The sequence below is a fragment of the Periophthalmus magnuspinnatus genome, chromosome 3 (assembly GCF_009829125.3).
Source record: "Periophthalmus magnuspinnatus isolate fPerMag1 chromosome 3, fPerMag1.2.pri, whole genome shotgun sequence".
NCBI classification, from domain to species: Eukaryota; Metazoa; Chordata; class Actinopteri; order Gobiiformes; family Gobiidae; genus Periophthalmus; species Periophthalmus magnuspinnatus.
Window position 1 is genome coordinate 10,302,939 of NC_047128.1, and position 17,165 is coordinate 10,320,103.

The following is a 17,165-nucleotide window of genomic DNA, read 5'->3' on the forward strand; positions in this document are numbered from 1 at the left end:
CAATAATCTGCACAACAACTAGCAGGCTAACAGTGCACTTTGAAATGATCAGATAATAAAATGCTTTAATTAGATCCAGTACACAGCAGACTTATTTTAACCTCATGAGCTGCTTATACAATATATCTGTACTGGTCAAATACATGGATAAAAAAGAAGGTACAACCACTTTAAATTGTGGATAGTTGCAGGTTCCAGATTATGTGTCAGACCTCAAACAGAAAATGTAGCAGAAAATAAAGACTAGACAGAATTTCACACCCCTTGTGCTCTCCAAATGTGCGTTAAAGCAGCCGCAGCACATCCAGAACGCTGCTGCTCGGGTCCTGATTAGAACCAGGAAGTACGAGCACATAAGTCCTGAGCTCAGGTCGTTGCACTGGCTTCCTGTAGCTCAAAGAATAGACTTTAAAGCAGCTCTACTTGTGTACTCTCTCCATGGCCTGGCACCAAAGTACATCTCTGACATGTTAGTGCCATATGAACCATCTTGGACTTCAGGGACTGGCCTCCTGCTGGTGCCCAGTCAGGACTAAACATGGAGAATCAGCATTTCAGTTTTCTGCAGCTAAAACCTGGAACAGTCTTCCTGAAGATGTGAGACAGGCCTCTACTTTGACAAAGTTTAAATCCAGGCTCAAAACTGTTCTGTTTAGCTGTGCATATGGCTGAAAGTTATTTATTTTGCACTCTTCTGTTTTAATGGTAATTTTATGATGATTAATTGTGATTATTCATGTTTTGATTTGTGTTAATTTAATGTCTTTCTTATTCTGTAAAGCACTTTGAATTACCTTGTGTATGAATTGTGCCTTACAAATAAACTTGCCCTGTGCTGTAAAGCAAAAGGGGCCAATACAAATTCAAACTCTCGATCCATTTTATAAAAAAGCAACAGAATTTGGGAGCCATCACACAGAAAATTGTCTGAGTAGCTAATTATGGATAATTATGAAGACGTAACAAAGTCCAAGTTAGTGCTGCTGCCCTGTTAGCGCTGCTATCCTGTTAGCCTTGTTGTCGGGTTGCACTCTCCGTAGTGATTTTGCCAACTTCAGTGTCCACCACAAAAGTTAAATGAAGGCATCAAAGAGCTAACATAAATGTCTTTTCGGTCTGTTGAGCCTCCACAGTCTGAATGCAACCTTCTCTGAGTGTTAGCAGTAGCATTAGCCAAAAAGAATGGTATCGGGTTGGTGATTTGGTCTGAGTACTTACCTATACCTAAAAAATATGCGGTGTCAGTATCAGCAAAAAAACAAAACTTAGAACTCGGGTTGTTCTGTTTTTCATTCTTGGCTTTGAGTTGAAGGGATACACAGGGAGTCCACTGCTGCCCTGTACTGCAACCATGTAAATGACATAACACTCTATTGTAAATCTATTCTGTTACAACTCATGACTCAAGACTGTTTTGAAAGCCCCATCCCCACAGCCATATAGTGTTCCCTCCTGCATACAGCACACTGACACTTGGCACACATGTTTGGATGTGTGCGAATACCTGTTGTGTGTAGATGTGTATTGTGAACAGGAGCTCTGAGCTTCCTCCATCATGGACACATTCCACCCCCTTCCTCCCGTCCAAACAAGTCCAAACACAGGCGCACAGTCACAGAGGAAGAGTTCTGTCAAGTACAACTAGAGACTCTTATCTGAACCATCACTGCATCATCCATACACTTCAGTACAGGCAAAGCTATGAGGCAATAACACGATGTTTTGTTTAGTTGTGAAAAAAATATATTTGGCGTACGTTTACTTGGGAGGCTAACTTTTTTTTTTTTTACTTAAAATAATACTACATTTTGGCATATATTGGCTGTACTTGCAGTGTCAGAATATAAAATCTGTAATTGTTGTTTATTTACTTATTTATTTTTATTTTAATAAGTTGACATGTTGTAATTTTTTGAATAATTTGTCATTAGGACTGGACGGTATTAAATTACAGTAGCTGAGTAGGCAGTGTTTGTTCACTGATTCGAAAGGGGTGGTGGCGGTTCGAACCCTGCATATTTAGGCCGAGTTCTTCTGTCAAAGAAAAACACTCTACGGTGTTTTTTAAACTTTAAACTAGAATCATCTGGATGAGCGCTACTGAACTAAAGGTAAAAGGTAGCTGTTAACGTGAAAACTATCACTTCATGACATCACAGGGTTGAACAGATCATTTTGAGCTTTGGGGATGTAGACAGACTAATAATAAAGGGTTACTTAAGCATGTGTGAATGAAACAAAACACAACTCCAGTTGTCAAGTTAGTAATATCGGATCTTTAAATTACTACTAAAAGTTAATTGTTTATTAAGTCATAGATTTCCTTACTCCTGACTCACTAACCTACTTAACTTTTATTTACATGATTACTTACTCAGTTAAATACAATAGCCACTGATTGCATTCTTGATCACAAAGTAGGGATTTATCAAGAAGTCTGCCTGGGATTCAGAATACACACTACAACACGTGAGTCTGGTCACTGGTGAATCTCTCAGAATTCAGATGGGGGTGACTGACAGGTGAATTAGCCAATCAGGGACACGCAGATCTGTCCGTGTCAAAACAAATATGGCTGTTTACGAGGAAAAAAATTAATTAATTAAAATACTTTTCATATCAGTGGCATTTCAGGGACATGGAGAACATTCTTCAGCTGGAATTTTGTCCTTGCAGTCTAATGGCAGCCGAATGCAACCTCCAACAGTCTGAACAATGCTTCAGTTTGACCTACAGCCTGTCTGAAAACATATGGCACAGTCTGAAGACACGTCGGGGCAGAGATACAGCACTAACATTGAAACTTATCTCTGAAAAGTTTGTGTTCATCAAATGTCAAAATAAGACACATAGAACTATAATTACACAAGATGAGACTCGCTGTAGGCTGTAACTTCTTCAGCATCGTCTATGGGAAAGTCATGTCTGACTGTTCAACATCTAACGCAACATCTCAAACACCTGTGCCCATCTTAAAAATATGAAAAATTGTAATTCATTTAAAAACAGTTTGCAGCGGTGCAAACGTATTCCTCGGTCACAAAACTATCTAACTAGCTAATAGTGCACTAGCCTTACTTCCTGGCTCACAGAAAATAAAAAAAAACGTTGTATAATTAAAGTTTAAAGTGTGGTAAATAAATAAATAAATCATGTGTTTTAATGCATCACACAATTTTTTCATTACATTATTACTTAAAATCCCTTTTTAATATCAAATCTGAATTTAACCTGTCCACAGTCACATGACTCCTGTCCCTCCTCTGATTTACCGTTGCCATGGTGAATCCTCTCTTCTGGGATCCATTGATCATGGCATTTCTCCTCAGCTAAACTCAAAGTGAAGAAGCTGAGTGGTCCGACTCTGCTCCAAACCTGTTTTCTGAAATGGTAAACTCTGAGTTGTCTCTGTCTGAGTGGGATAACTCTGACTCATGAATTAAACCCACGCTTAGTTCAACCTGCTTTGTGAAACAGAGCCAATGTTTTCGAAGTGTTTCATCAGTAGTTAACCCTATAGCGTCGGATCCTATCGTCGGCGATAGCACGCGGATGCGGACTTTCCAGCATCGTAACTCCGCAACCAGTCCTGCTCTCATGTAAATTCAAATGGCGTCTCAAAGCGGAGGCACGGGGCTATTTAAATATTTTTCCGTCAGTTACGGTAATCTGCCTCTGTTGCTCCGCGAAGGTGACGAATGAGAGCGCGGGTGCTGCGGGGATTTTCCCTGTCATTTATTCGATGCGTAAAAGAAAAAATACGGATGAAAGTGTAAAATAGAAGTAGATGTGTGAAAAAATGCAGTAAATTCTGATACTTCCTTTAATATGATTTTTATGGCTAACAAAAATATAAAAGTCTAGGTGACCTATACTGGCCCATAGTGTGCTCAGTCCTTAAAGGGTTAATATACTGTTGAAGCACTAATAAGTCATAGCTGGTTTTCAGGAACAATGAACCACTTTAATCTCCTTACATGGATTAAAGGCACTGTGGGGCTCCTTGAAAATGCAAGAGTTAACAAAACCAGCAGCCATCTGTCACAACATGAGACTATTACCTCCATATTTTTTTCATGTTTCAATCACTGTTTACATTTAGTTCTGTGCTTAAAGACATCACTATAGAACTTAAAGCCTGGTCTTCCTCCTCCTCGCCTGGCCGATTTTTCTTGTTTTGTCTGATTTTTCCTGTTGTTTTGTTTTTGTGTGTAGGCAGCACAGTGGCTGAGTGGCAACACTCATGCCTCACAGCAAGAGGGTTTGGTTCGATCCCCGGGTCGCCCAGGCCTTTCTGTGTGGAGTTTTGCATGTTTCTCCCCGTGTCTGGATGGGTTTCCTCCGGGTACTCCGGTTTCCCCCATCAACCAAAACATGAACGCCCTTCGAGACAACTGTTGTTGTGATTTTGGGCGTTACAAAAATAAATGAATTGAATTGAATTGAAAGGGGCTCGACCTACGTCAAATGTGCAATCCCCCAGTACAGATATATTGTAAAAGCAGAATGAGATCACAGTGTGCTGTCTGCATGAATTTATACATAGTTTTTATTGTCTGTGAACCAGCAAGTAAGTGCTGGTACGCTGTTAGTGCGCTAGTTGTTGCTGTTAACGTTACAGTGACTCTACTTTGGCCTGAGAAAGTTGTGAAAATCCTTGAAAAGGATGTTAGGAATGCATCAGGTAAGTGAGGAATAACTTTGAACTTTTGCAAACCATTTATCTTCTGTTTTGCACATTTGTAAAACTGTAAAAATCATGTACAGCGCCTTTAACTAACCAACATAAACCAAAACGTAATTATTTTCTATTCAAATTTGTGTGTAGAGTTCAAGACAGCCACTGTTACCATTGTCTTGGTAGAGGTCTATGCTCCCAAGGTGTTTCAATTTTTTCTTCTTTTGTGAATTTCCTAGATTATGTACAAAATTCTAATTACAATCATTTGGATTCATTGAAATCAATATCATTTACAACAATTACAGTGATTTAGAGATCGATATGGGTGTTTTCATGGCCAATGCCAATACTGATACTGTAGAATCCAGATGGCTGATAAGCTCTGCCTATATGTTTGAGCCAATATGTAAGGCCTATTTTGTATAATGTATATATATTTTTTTTATTATGTAATGGAATTTTACTACAGACTCACCCACAGCTCTTTTTCTTTATGTTCAAGTAAAGCTTTATGTGTATTATTTAGGCAGCTAGTTAAAGCCAAAATGAAATATCGGCCTGCACTGGAGATTTAAGGTTGACAGCTGATACGGTAAAAAGTGCAAATATCAGCCCGATATACAGTGGGTACGGAAAGTATTCAGACGCCCTTAAATTTCTTTTTGTTATATTGCAGCCATTTGCTAAAATACACACAGCACCCCATATTGACTGATTGAAATTTCTGCAGAATTATAAAAAAAAAACTGAAATATCACATGGCCATAAGTTCATTTTCATTCATTTTATTTTTGTAATGCCCAAAATCACAACAACAGTTGTCTCGAAGGGCGTTCCAGACACGTGGAGAAACATGCAAAATTCCACACAGAAAGGCCTGGGCGACCCGGGGATCGAACCAAACCTTCTTGCTGTAAGGCATGAGTGTTGCCACTCAGCCACTGTGCTGCCTACACACAAAAACAAACAGGAAAATCAAACAACAGGAAAAATCAGACAAAACAAGAAAAATAAGTATTCAGACCCTTTGCTCAGTATTTAGTAGAAGCACCCTTTTGAGCTAAAAAAAAGCCATGAGTCTTTTTGCGAATGATGAAACAAGTTTTTCACACTTGGATTTGGAGATCCTCTGCCATTCCTCCTTGCAGATCCTTTCCAGTTCTGCCAGGTTGGATGATGAACCTTGGTGGACAGCCATTTTCAGGTCTCTCCAGAGATGCTCAAATGGGTTTATGTCAGAGCTCTGGCTGGGCCATTCAGTTAGAGTTGTCCTGAAGCCACTCCTTCGTTATTTTAGCTGTGTGCTTAAGGTCATTGTCTTGTTGGAAGGTGAACCTTCGGTCCAATCTGAGGTCTTGAGCACTCTGGAGAAGGTTTTCGCCCAAGATATCCCTGTACTTGTCCGCGTTCATCTTTGCTTCGATTGCAACCAGTCGTCCTGTCCCTGCAGTTGAGGCCACTCGGGCCACTCTGCCATAAAGCCCCGACTGGTGGAGGGCTGCAGTAATGGTTGACTTTCTAGAACTTTCTCCCATCTCCCGACTACATCTCTGGAGCTCAGCCACAGTGATCTTCGGGTTCTTCTTTACCTCTCTCACCAAGCCTCTTCTTCCCCGATTGCTCAGTTTGGCCGAACGGCCAGCTCTAGGAAGGGTAAGTCATCCCAAAACTCTTCCATTTAAAGTTAATGGAGGCAACTGTGCTCTTAGGAACTTTAAGTGCAGCAGAATTTTTTTTGTAACCTTGGCCAGATCTGTGCCTTGCCACAATTCTGTCTCTGAGCTCATTTGCTCTGACATGTACTGTGAGCTGTAAGGTCTTATATATACAGGTTTGTAGCCTTCCTAATCAAGTCCAAACAGTATAATCAAACAAAAATGAACTTAAATGATTTTAGCAAATTCCTGCAATATAACAGAGTGAAAAATTTAAGGGGGTCTGGATATTTCCGTACCCACTGTACCTGCCAACTAATATACTGTTTTTGTACTGTTGTAGTGTTGTCATGATACTTAATTCCTTGATATTGAAATGGAAATTTCATATACAAAATAACTGTACTTTATCTTAGAATGGCATCTTAAAATTTGATCTGATAAGACTCAATGTGATTTTTTCCAGTATGTTCACCTGCTCAAATGACTATCTAGTTTCGATTAGTTTTACTATGGATTCGTATTTGATTTTTTATAGTTCTGACAAGCCTATTCTGTTGTATAAGATTACTTTTTTTTTTTTGTTTACATGAAACCTTCCTCCATCAGGCTACAAACATGCGCTCTCAGCCATCTGCTATTTATTCATATGTGAAATTCCAGTCATATCTTCATAAATGAAAAGCATGGCAGACAAAACTAAATACATCCTTAAGCCAAAATGTGCCCACAAAATATGCACCAAAATGTCGATAAAGCAGTGTGTGCAGTAAGTACTTAGTGGAGGGTGTAAAAGGCTCTCATTTGACAAAAAAATCCAGTAAAAGCCATGGAATGTGTGCAAATCAATGTTAGTCTGGTGGGATGGGCTGAAGGTTACACATGAGGTCAACAGTGATGGACTTGCACAAAGGCAGCGGTTGCGCTTTACGGCCGTGTCATAAAAACAATGGAAAAACATCACAGACCATGTAAATCAGCCATCTGGACAGACTAGTGCATGTGCTACTGAACAAGCTACTATCAGTCAACACAACCTAAGAGCTAGCGTTGAGGGCTGCACACAATATCGCAAAAAAAAAAAAAAAAAAAAAAAAAAAATCAATAAAAAACTAAGTGGCAATAACATTAAGGTTCTCCTTAAAGCTCCACTGGGACAAACACATAGGTAATGAAGTAAATGCCTTTATTTTAGTCCATTTTTCTTGTACTTAAAAACTTTGAAAAACATGCACTCTTGCTGTGAGGGGCCTTAACTCGCCATAGATCTGATTTGTAACTTTTCTGTTGAAGGGTCGACAACTTCTATGAAGAATAGGGATGCACCGATATAAGTTTGTCATGATAAACTTTGAAGTAAATTTAGTCAATTTAGACAAAAGATAATATTCAAACCATAAATCAGAAATATCCCCCAAAAAGAAAATGTACAAATATTAAAAAACAGCTGAATGAAAGGGTATGGCATTCTACAGCTCAAATCTCTTTTGTAGTACAGAAAACAAAAAGAAAGAAAAAAAAACAGTGATGCAAAGAAAAACCAGTGATAAATACTGACCCTTAAAAAGTGTTGAACAATAAGTCGATATAGTGTTTATCCTAGCCTAACTGATACCGATGCTGATATCAGTAAGTATAAGTATTTACGCTGACACTGAAAAATGTGCTCAATCGGGTATTGGGTCCATGATACTGTTAAGCTGATATCCTGGTTGGGTCTTTAATTTGATGTAATAAGAGGATTTATAGGCTGATTTTATCCCCAGAGCGTCTCATAATGTTTGAACTTGTATTGATGTAAAACTGTTCTGTACCTGTTATTTCTCCTTCACATCAGACTGATCAAATTTGGATCTCTATGGAATAAGCCCACTGTGTTTTAAGGAAATAAGTGCTATTTTCAGTCCTACACTGGTTTGGTGTGTTACTATCAGGTAGACCTGTTACAATACTCACTATATCTACTTATGATTCAGTATACAAAAGCTGAAACAATATGTTTTGGGGTCAATATTTATCATGAGCACCTTTTCTTTGGCTGTTGATCAGATTTAAGCTGTAAAATGTTGAATAAATAACCTCTATGACTCAGTACAGATAAACTACTAACTAAAGTGTAGTGTGTTTATTTATTGCAGCTCATGACTGAGATTGTAGATTTAGAACAGATTTGTGGTTTAAATCTGCTCTTGGGTTTTTGTGTCAGAGGTATAAATTTGTTTCAATATTATTGTTTATTGTCTATATTAACTACAGCAATATATCAAACTTTAAAATTGTTTATTGTGACAGGCCTAATATCAGGTATCAGCAGGTACTTTAAGTCAAAATATCAATACCTGTATGGGCCTGGAAAAAGCTGGATCGGTACATCCCTAGTGGAGATGTTCTTAAATTGTCTTGAACATTCTAAAGGCAAAACTGATATACCTCCATGGACAGTGTTCCAAAGGTTCCTTAGTTGTCTATCTCTATCATGGAAATGTGCAGATAGAAAGTGCCCACCTCCAGGACTCTTACTCTCTTGCTTTAATAAAAGAAAGTACACATAGTACAGGTATCATTTACACAAACATTTCCTAATAACAGCCCCCAGCCTTTGTCTAAACCAAATAACAGAGTCATTTGTATTTGGTGAAAAGTACACGGTCAGGCACATTTTGTAATGTGTTCATGTCCAGGCTTAGACCTGTCATTGGGCTGTAGTCAGAAAGTCAAGAGAGCACGCCCACTACTTCAATGAGTGTCATGTACAAAAACATACTGTCGCTATGGAGATAAAGCTACAGTACGCAACAATACAGCCTTATACGCGGAGCCCACACCAGACAGCCCCAGGTTGCACCCTTCAAAACAGGTAGTCAAAGTTAATTAGACTCCTGCTTCTGCCTCCAAGGGACAAGCTCAGAAAACCAGAGTATACATGCAACATTAAGTACATTTACTAAAGCTCGGTATGGGGAAAAAAATAGACCGTTACCATGGAAATCCACCATGTTTGAAGCAGTAGTGCCAAACATCCATAGATACACAGCCAAAACAATGTAAAAATGTAAACAAAATCATCACGGAACAATTACCCAAAAAAACAAGTTACCCACCAGATCTGTGGAGAGGTGGCTCTGCTCGTAATAAGAAAGCATGTTTTCTCAAGGTATTTTTAAGCAATAAAAACACAGCTGAATGTTTATGTTTAATGCTAAAATCTCCATGGAAATAAGAAGGTGGCAGATCACACCAGAAAAGTTACATTGTGCAGCTTTAAAATTTCCACTTTAGCATGAATCTAACTGAAAATGTGATGCTACAAACACAAACTCAAAGTGTTCCAACCTCTACCATTTAAAACAGAGGTGGGGAATATAGAAGGGGAATATAGAAGAAAGTACTACCATTTAATGTTGAAAATCAAATTCTAAAGAGTGTTTTTAATATCATTATTGTATCAGAATTAGTATTGACAATTGACTCTGTTCCTTAGTATTGAAAATTGCAGTTTGGCATGATACTTGAACCCAAACCAAACTGGCAACCCAAACAAACATGAGCACAATTCTGGTCGATTGCCATAATGTGAATATTAGGGATGGGATGATGTTAAAATTTAGAGTCACAATTATTGTGACCAAATAATTGCAATTAATGATATTATCGTGATAATTATTAACTTGTTAATGTTCCCCTACTTTACAACTCTACAGCAAGGTACATATACTTCTGCGTCACCCACAGAAACAACCTACACATCAAATGAAAGCTACGGTGCTCATCTTTCTGAATATGCAAACCATTTTCACCTGCAATCACCACAGTGCTGCCAGGAAAGATGTTTTATTTGGACTTCACTTGCCTTTGAGGGCTCTGGTTCTGTCAAACATCAACATATTCACACAAAGTTGGCCTCATTTGTTCCGTACAGATCCAGAGAATATAATCCAGTCAAGAAATTATGTCCACAAAATAAGTTAAATCCTCCATGTCCAACCTGCTGCAGGAAAGTATTCGTAATTTGTGATTCTTTTGTCAATTTCAGGCATAATAAACTTCTGACAGTGCCAACTTTCTTCCTCAATGCTAAACACACGTGTTAGCTTCTGAATGATACCAATGTTGGCCAATAAGATGGGGGTTGTGGGTTACTGAAGCGAATCAGTGCTACAGATGAATGAAAGTTTATGCCCCTCTCTCCCCCTTGTAGAATGAAACAATTACATTACACACGTTTAGTGACGTTTCCCCTTACAGCCAATGAGCAGCGGAACATGACGATGTATCACATGCCATGGTTTCCATGAAACAGACCGAGCTTGACAAGTGCGTAAACGAAGGCTGTGTCCCAATTTGTCAAATGCACCATTCGAAGTCCCCGGCCGAAAATGTGTACTCCTTGTTGCGCCAGAAGTGACGCAAGTGCCCTTCGACGAACACTGAGAACGGTGTATTTAAGGGCACTTTGGCGAATTGGGACACGGCCAAGTGGATGCAGAAATCATGACAAAACAAAGGAAGTACGCGATCGAGGACACTGTGAATGTTTGTACAAGTTATATTAGAGGCATCTTTGACCTGGAGCGGTTTGTGGCAAGAGTGAAGATTCCACAGTGGATTCAGAAGTAGAGGACCTTATTTTTTTATGGATTGGATGCTGTTCTCGATCGGTAAGCATGGTTTATTCGGCTACTGACATAATTGTAGGTTAAATATACCGAGTGTAATCATTGCTTCTGTGCACATAGAGCCCATTTGAACCATGTGCTCTGGCACATTTGTGTTTAGCTGAATGACTTGGACTTCATTTGTCTATTGATTGAAAGCTGTTGTTTTATTCTGCAGTTTGCATTATTGTAAAAACATAAGATGTGCACACATTAACATCTCATCTATGCACATGGGTGAGGCGCACTCTGGCACGTTCCTGTAGAGAGTTACGGATCAGACTTTCTTTATGGTTGATATCTGGCAGAATATAGTTCAGACAGTGATAACTGTGCTGCCCAATAGGCACAGAAGCTAACAAGTGTCATTGCTATGGCAGAGGCCCCCCTTGTGGGCAAACACCAGAACTAACATCTAAACATTGTATTGAACTGCAAACACGAGGCAGTCTGGTGCTGTAAAGGCGATTATAATCGTGCACGACGATCACGATTATTAAAAAATGCCAAGAATGATAATTGTGAACCTTTTTTTATTGTGATTAGCGATATTATCATATATCGTCACAACCCTAGTGAATATCAGGATAATCCCCAATATATCCTCCTACTTCAAAACTTACCATCACTAATCTGAACCTGTGCTTACAGAGCTTAAAAAGGTAGAGGTTTTTGTGAAACATACAGAAAACTAAACTTGACTTTGGCTTCCATGTGTGGTATGAATGCTAGAGCCCTGGGGCTGTCTCACTTTACACCTCCATGCCTAAATTAGCAAACATAGAAACAAACAAGCTAATTACTCTAATGCTAATTGGCCTGTCAAACCTGTCCCACTTCAACTGCAAAGAAATATGGTACAGAGGTCAAACATAGCCATTCATCAGCAGTAAGAATTCTCAAAAAGGACTGGGGTTTGACATTGATTTGCAGCCAGAGGTGGAGCCTATCTTTTCCAAGGATTTTCTCTGGTGGTATTTTAAAGCAGACAAGCAGAGATCACACCAGGCCAATTACTGCTCACAGTAAAAATGCATGTTTTTGAGATCAGGTATTAAAATGGTTAATACCAAATTGTCGAGCATTACAGACCAACCAACATTTCTATGAGAGCCTCCACCAGAAAAGGTTATATAGTGCAGCTTGAATGCAGTTTGATTCATTGATCTTAATTAAACATGTAATTTCTGCTTTACACTTATGTCTTAGTTTAGACCTTGTTTACTTGCGTCATCGGGACAACTGTGCTATAGTGAACAAAAACTTATGGATGTAAATGTACAATGTGCCAAAGGGTTTGTTAGAGCAAGAAAGATGGATTTTGATTTTCTCCTTTTGTTTTTTGAAAATCAGGCACCCCAGCTAAGCTAAAGTTAGCAAAGCAAATGTATGACAGGACTGTAATTACCTAGAAACACTTTCAACTCTTATTTGAAAGACAGCAACAACGTTTTTGCAGCATTTTGGGGTTGTTTTTTTTCTATTTCATTCATCTTTATTTCTACAGAGAGAGCCCAGTGAAAGCTCCACATTCTTTTTCATCTTGTTCAAATACAAAACTATACAACAAAAACAAACAAACAAAATACCTGCATAGGTCCATTTCAAACATTTATAATCACATCTGCTAATGTTTTTAACGTTTATCCCCAGATTATTAAAGTGCATTAGTGGCATTAATGTATTCCATTTCTGAGAAGCAAAATAACCAAAAGCTTTTTTCCCCATTTCACTTCTAGTGCTGCCAGTTTTTAGATATAGACAATCATGAGATCTTGGATTAAAAGTTCAACAAACAAGTGAGATATTGAGTCAGTCTATCGCCATAGTCCCATAAATACATTTTATAATGTGAGTGTTGTTCTTTTCTGACAGATAGTGATGGCCAATCTACTTTTGTACTATAAATTACTTGCAAATTTTGAACATGAGGTATATAAAAAATAAAAATAAATAAATAAAAATCCAATATATTGGCCACCTTAAAGCTTACAACTCTTTACAATAATGAAAACATCATATGGATGCCTGGCTAATTACTGTGTAGACCTTGCATTTGACCCTGACTCTGTGTTTTTGGTGTGCAGTCTGAGCCAGTCTAAGTGAGCTATAGTATTATCACTTTAGCAAAACGTGTGCGGAGCAAATCACTATGTTTGCTTCCACTCATCTGTAATGAGCAGATTGTAGGTTTCAGAAAGTAACCTAAACAGCTCAGAAAACGACTGGGACCATAAAGACAACAGAGACAACCAGAGACCTGGACCCAGACCAGAACCAGACTAAACCGTGGACAAACCAAAGAGAGTGTTCAAGAGAAGCTGTGACGACAATGGGCCTAATGCTAGCAATTCAAAGTGATGCACCTGAAATTGGCAAGCGTTTTATGTGCCCACAAAGCATTTTTGGCTTACACTATAGCATTGGTTAAAATGAGCCAATTAACCTTAAGGCTAATGTTGTTCCAATACCTTTTTTTGGTTCCGATCCCATACCAATACTTGGCTTTACTGTACTTGCCGATACCGATAAAACCAACAGTGAGGCCTGTAAAAAGACCTCATCCTTGGAGCACAGGGCTATGCAGAGAAAACAAAGTCTGTGTTAGCGCTGCTGCCATGTTAGCGCTGTTGTCGTGTTAGCACTGGTGTGTTGGTTATCCATGCCAAAGGCTAAATGAAGGTATCAAAGAGCTAACACAAATGTATTTTCTGTCATTATTAGCATGTTTAAAGTGTCTGCAATGCCTCCACAGTCTGCATTTAACTCACTCTAGGCGTAAGCGGTAGCATTAACCGCAGAAATCAACAGTGGTATCGGATCAATGATTTTTTATTTTTATTTTTTCCCAAAATCACACCACAGCTAATACTATTACTATTTTAGATTGAAATTACAGTCTATTCTCAATCAGTCAGGTTTGAAATTTTGTGCATTTGTGAGAGCTAGTGTAGAGTTGGATTACCTACGTCCTTGCGGTTTGAACCAATTTCAAACCAAAGAAAAACAACAGTATGGCACTCGCAGCTGCAGTGTGACAGACGCCTGGTTTCACAAGCTCCAAACTGGAACCAAACCAAGAAGACCTAAATCCCAAACCCTGAGTCATCATCTTTTATGAGGCACAAAGCTGCTCATTCAGACCTACATCTAAAACTGTTTTTCTTTGCAGACCACATTTTTTAAACACTTTGGATTCTTTGACAGCCTTGTAAAAAATGTGTTGAAATGTAGCTTTGCAAAATGCTATTGTGGAGTATAAAAATAAAAGCTATAGCCTACAGGTGAACCAAAAACCTGCAGTTACAAGTCAGTCAATGGTTCAAGTTCACTTCTTCACACTTGGCCCTAGTTTGAGCCCAGTTTCGTCCTGATGTAGACTTGGTTTGGTTCAGATCTATTCCTGGTCTGGTCCTGGTCTGGTCATAGGTTGGTCCTAGTTTGGTCCTAGTTTGGTCCTAGTTTGGTCCTAGTTTGGTCCTGATGTGTATTTGGTTTGGTCCTGGTCTAGTCCTGGTTGAGCGCATTTTAGTCCTGATGTAAACCTAGCTTAGTCATGGTCTGGGCCTAGTCTAGGCCTAGTCTGGGCCTAGTCTAGTCCTGGTTGTTTTGTTCTAGGTTTTGTCCCAATTTTGATACAGTGTGCAATGTGAATGCTGCCTAAACTGTGCCATCAGTTCCAGTTAAATCGGACTGATAATTGAATATTGAACATGTCATCCAAATAAACTAAAAAACAATATTCCGTTATCTTGTCTAAAAATTACACTAGCAAACAGCTCTTTCCTCATTACTACAGTCACAGTAGCATTTTAACTGATTTTAAACATGCTTGTAGTCCCCACATTTGAACAAGTTAACAGTTCAATGCTTTTTTATCTAATCTTAATTACATCACATCTATAAACAATCGTGCCATTCTTCCTGAGCTAGTTGCACAATAATTGCTGAAGAAATTGTGAAATTGTCAATGCTCATCAGAGATGATTCACAATATGTTTCATGTTTCACTTAATAAAATAGAAGGTTGAGTTGTGTTATTTTCCCATGATTATGACCTTTCCTTAATACATAAGCAATAGAACAGTGTGAAAAGATGCAAAAAAGAAACATGATAAGTTGGGTCACTGACCTAACCAGCAATGTTATATGGCTCTTTGCCTTCATTTATAAGCAGTTGTGGAAGAAGTACTCAATCTTGTTACTTAAGTAAAACTACAGATACCGGAGCAGAAAATACTCAAGTCAAATTATCACATGAAAAAAATCTAGCCTACGAAAATGTAAAAGTATTAAAGTACCTAGTTAAAAATGCACTAAAAAGACTATAAGTAAAAGTATTTTGTGCAGATTTAGAGGTCTCATAAATGTATAGATTTTTATAAAGATTTGTGCTGAATTTTGTTCATCAGAAACAAATTAATTAATAGTTTTTCTAGCTGGTTTCCTTTGTATATTTTCTTGTTTACTGAAATTATGAACATGTTCAAAAATAAAGCCTCAACCCTTTCAGCAGGTTTCAAAATTTAATAAAAAATAATTTGACTGTTCAGTCCTGTTGAAACATGTAGTGGAGTAGAAAGCACAGAAATCTGCTCTCAAATGAGGTAACGTAAAAGTAAAAAGTATTCACTTTAAAATATACTTAAATAAAGTACAGGTACCTAAAATGTAAACTGCAGTAACTGCAGTGCTGTACTTTACTACTTTTGATTCTTTACCTTCCATCACTGTTTTTAGGTCAGATATACTGTAATAACAATTTTCTGTGCAACCACAAAAAGACTTAATTTCTTCTGTTTAAAGGTAAGACAACCTAGCCAACAACCTAGGACAAAAATAAGCATAGCAAGTTGCAAATATTTGATCCCCAATTATGTAGTGCAGTTTGATATTTTTTCCCCAAATACACATTTTTTATAGATTACAAACTCATCTCCCACCGTGTTTTATGTACTGGATAAGAGTCACCTTTAGCGCAGTGTTCTCTTTGCACTGAAGTGTTCATATGAAACTTTAGGTCATTTTAGGCAGCTGGTTGACTTAAACAACCTACCCTATCATAGCCTATGATCTCCGCTGGAGATCATAGTCTATGCTGGAGATACGCTAAAAAGTGCAAATATCGGCCCGATTTATTGGTCTATCTATAATTGTAACTGACTTTAAACAAGCCCATGGAAGCCGAATGAAGCCACATTGGAATATTAGCTAAATTGTGCAATCCAAGTTAGCTAAAACAGACATGTAAATTAGCAGCATGAATTACTTGTTATATTCAAATGCTAGCATAAGTTTTTGTCATAACGTTAAAGTGAGTTCAACAATTTTTTAGTTTATTTATTTTTCATGGTAATCGGGAACGAAATTAGCGTAAGCGTAATAAGAGTATATATATTTTAAATGTCTAAATATGCCTGTCATAAAAATACTGTTCATTTTCACACGGCTATATAAAGATATGTAGACCAAATGTGTATTAAAATTAAAATGTAACTTGCATGCTAACGTTGTAAATAATATCAACAGAAAGACATTTAACTGACTTTGAAACTATTTGCGGATCATCACACCTTTCGGAGCAACTCAACACCATTTGCCAAACCCTCCCCCACCACAACAAACCTGCCACTCTGCAGCGCGAGCCCATGTGCTGCCAGCGGCACGCAAACTCAGCGCATCTTCAATTTAACTTGGCGCAAACAAAGTTGAAAGTGCTCCTACCATGACTTGTGGCGCAGTCGAGTCTTGTTTTATTCCTATTAAAGTGCATTTTCTGTCAGTATTTCCCCGATAGAGGCTGGTAGTGGATCACTCCCGGTCAGGTCTGAAATTAGACTGATTCGCGCACAGTGGAGGAGCGCACGGTCCAACCCTCTGCTCCCAAAAGACACGCCCACTGTGGAAGCTGCTCACTACAGCGTCATCTGCTGGACAAACACTAATACTGCAGCATATCAGGGCAATGGATTTTTAAAGCAGATTTCACATAAACAGTGAGGGGACGAATACTTTACTCAATACTAGCATTTAAATGTATTTTATAACGTCGTCTGATACATGGTCCAATCAGAGTACTGTTTTCTGAATATTTAAAATACTTTTACACAGAGTTATACAGTTTTCCATTAGCTTGTTTTCTGTTGATTAATTTGCTTGTCTGTTTCTGTTTCA

General features: G+C 38.3%; 1 protein-coding gene across 2 annotated transcripts in view; it reads right to left on the minus strand.

Annotated features, from left to right (window-relative positions):
* The window catches only part of plekhg4 (pleckstrin homology domain containing, family G (with RhoGef domain) member 4), a 118,458-nt gene extending 101,591 nt beyond the window's left edge, over positions 1–16,867 (minus strand). Inside the window, exon 1 of one of the 2 annotated variants that reach the window (XM_055232525.1) lies at positions 16,716–16,867. In XM_055232525.1, the coding sequence (XP_055088500.1) occupies positions 16,716–16,718 (3 nt within the window). In that variant the 5' untranslated portion in view covers positions 16,719–16,867. The remainder of the gene's footprint in view (positions 1–16,715) is intronic. The other variant, XM_055232526.1, reaches the window with a different exon arrangement.
* Between the last annotated feature and the right edge of the window lie 298 nt (positions 16,868–17,165).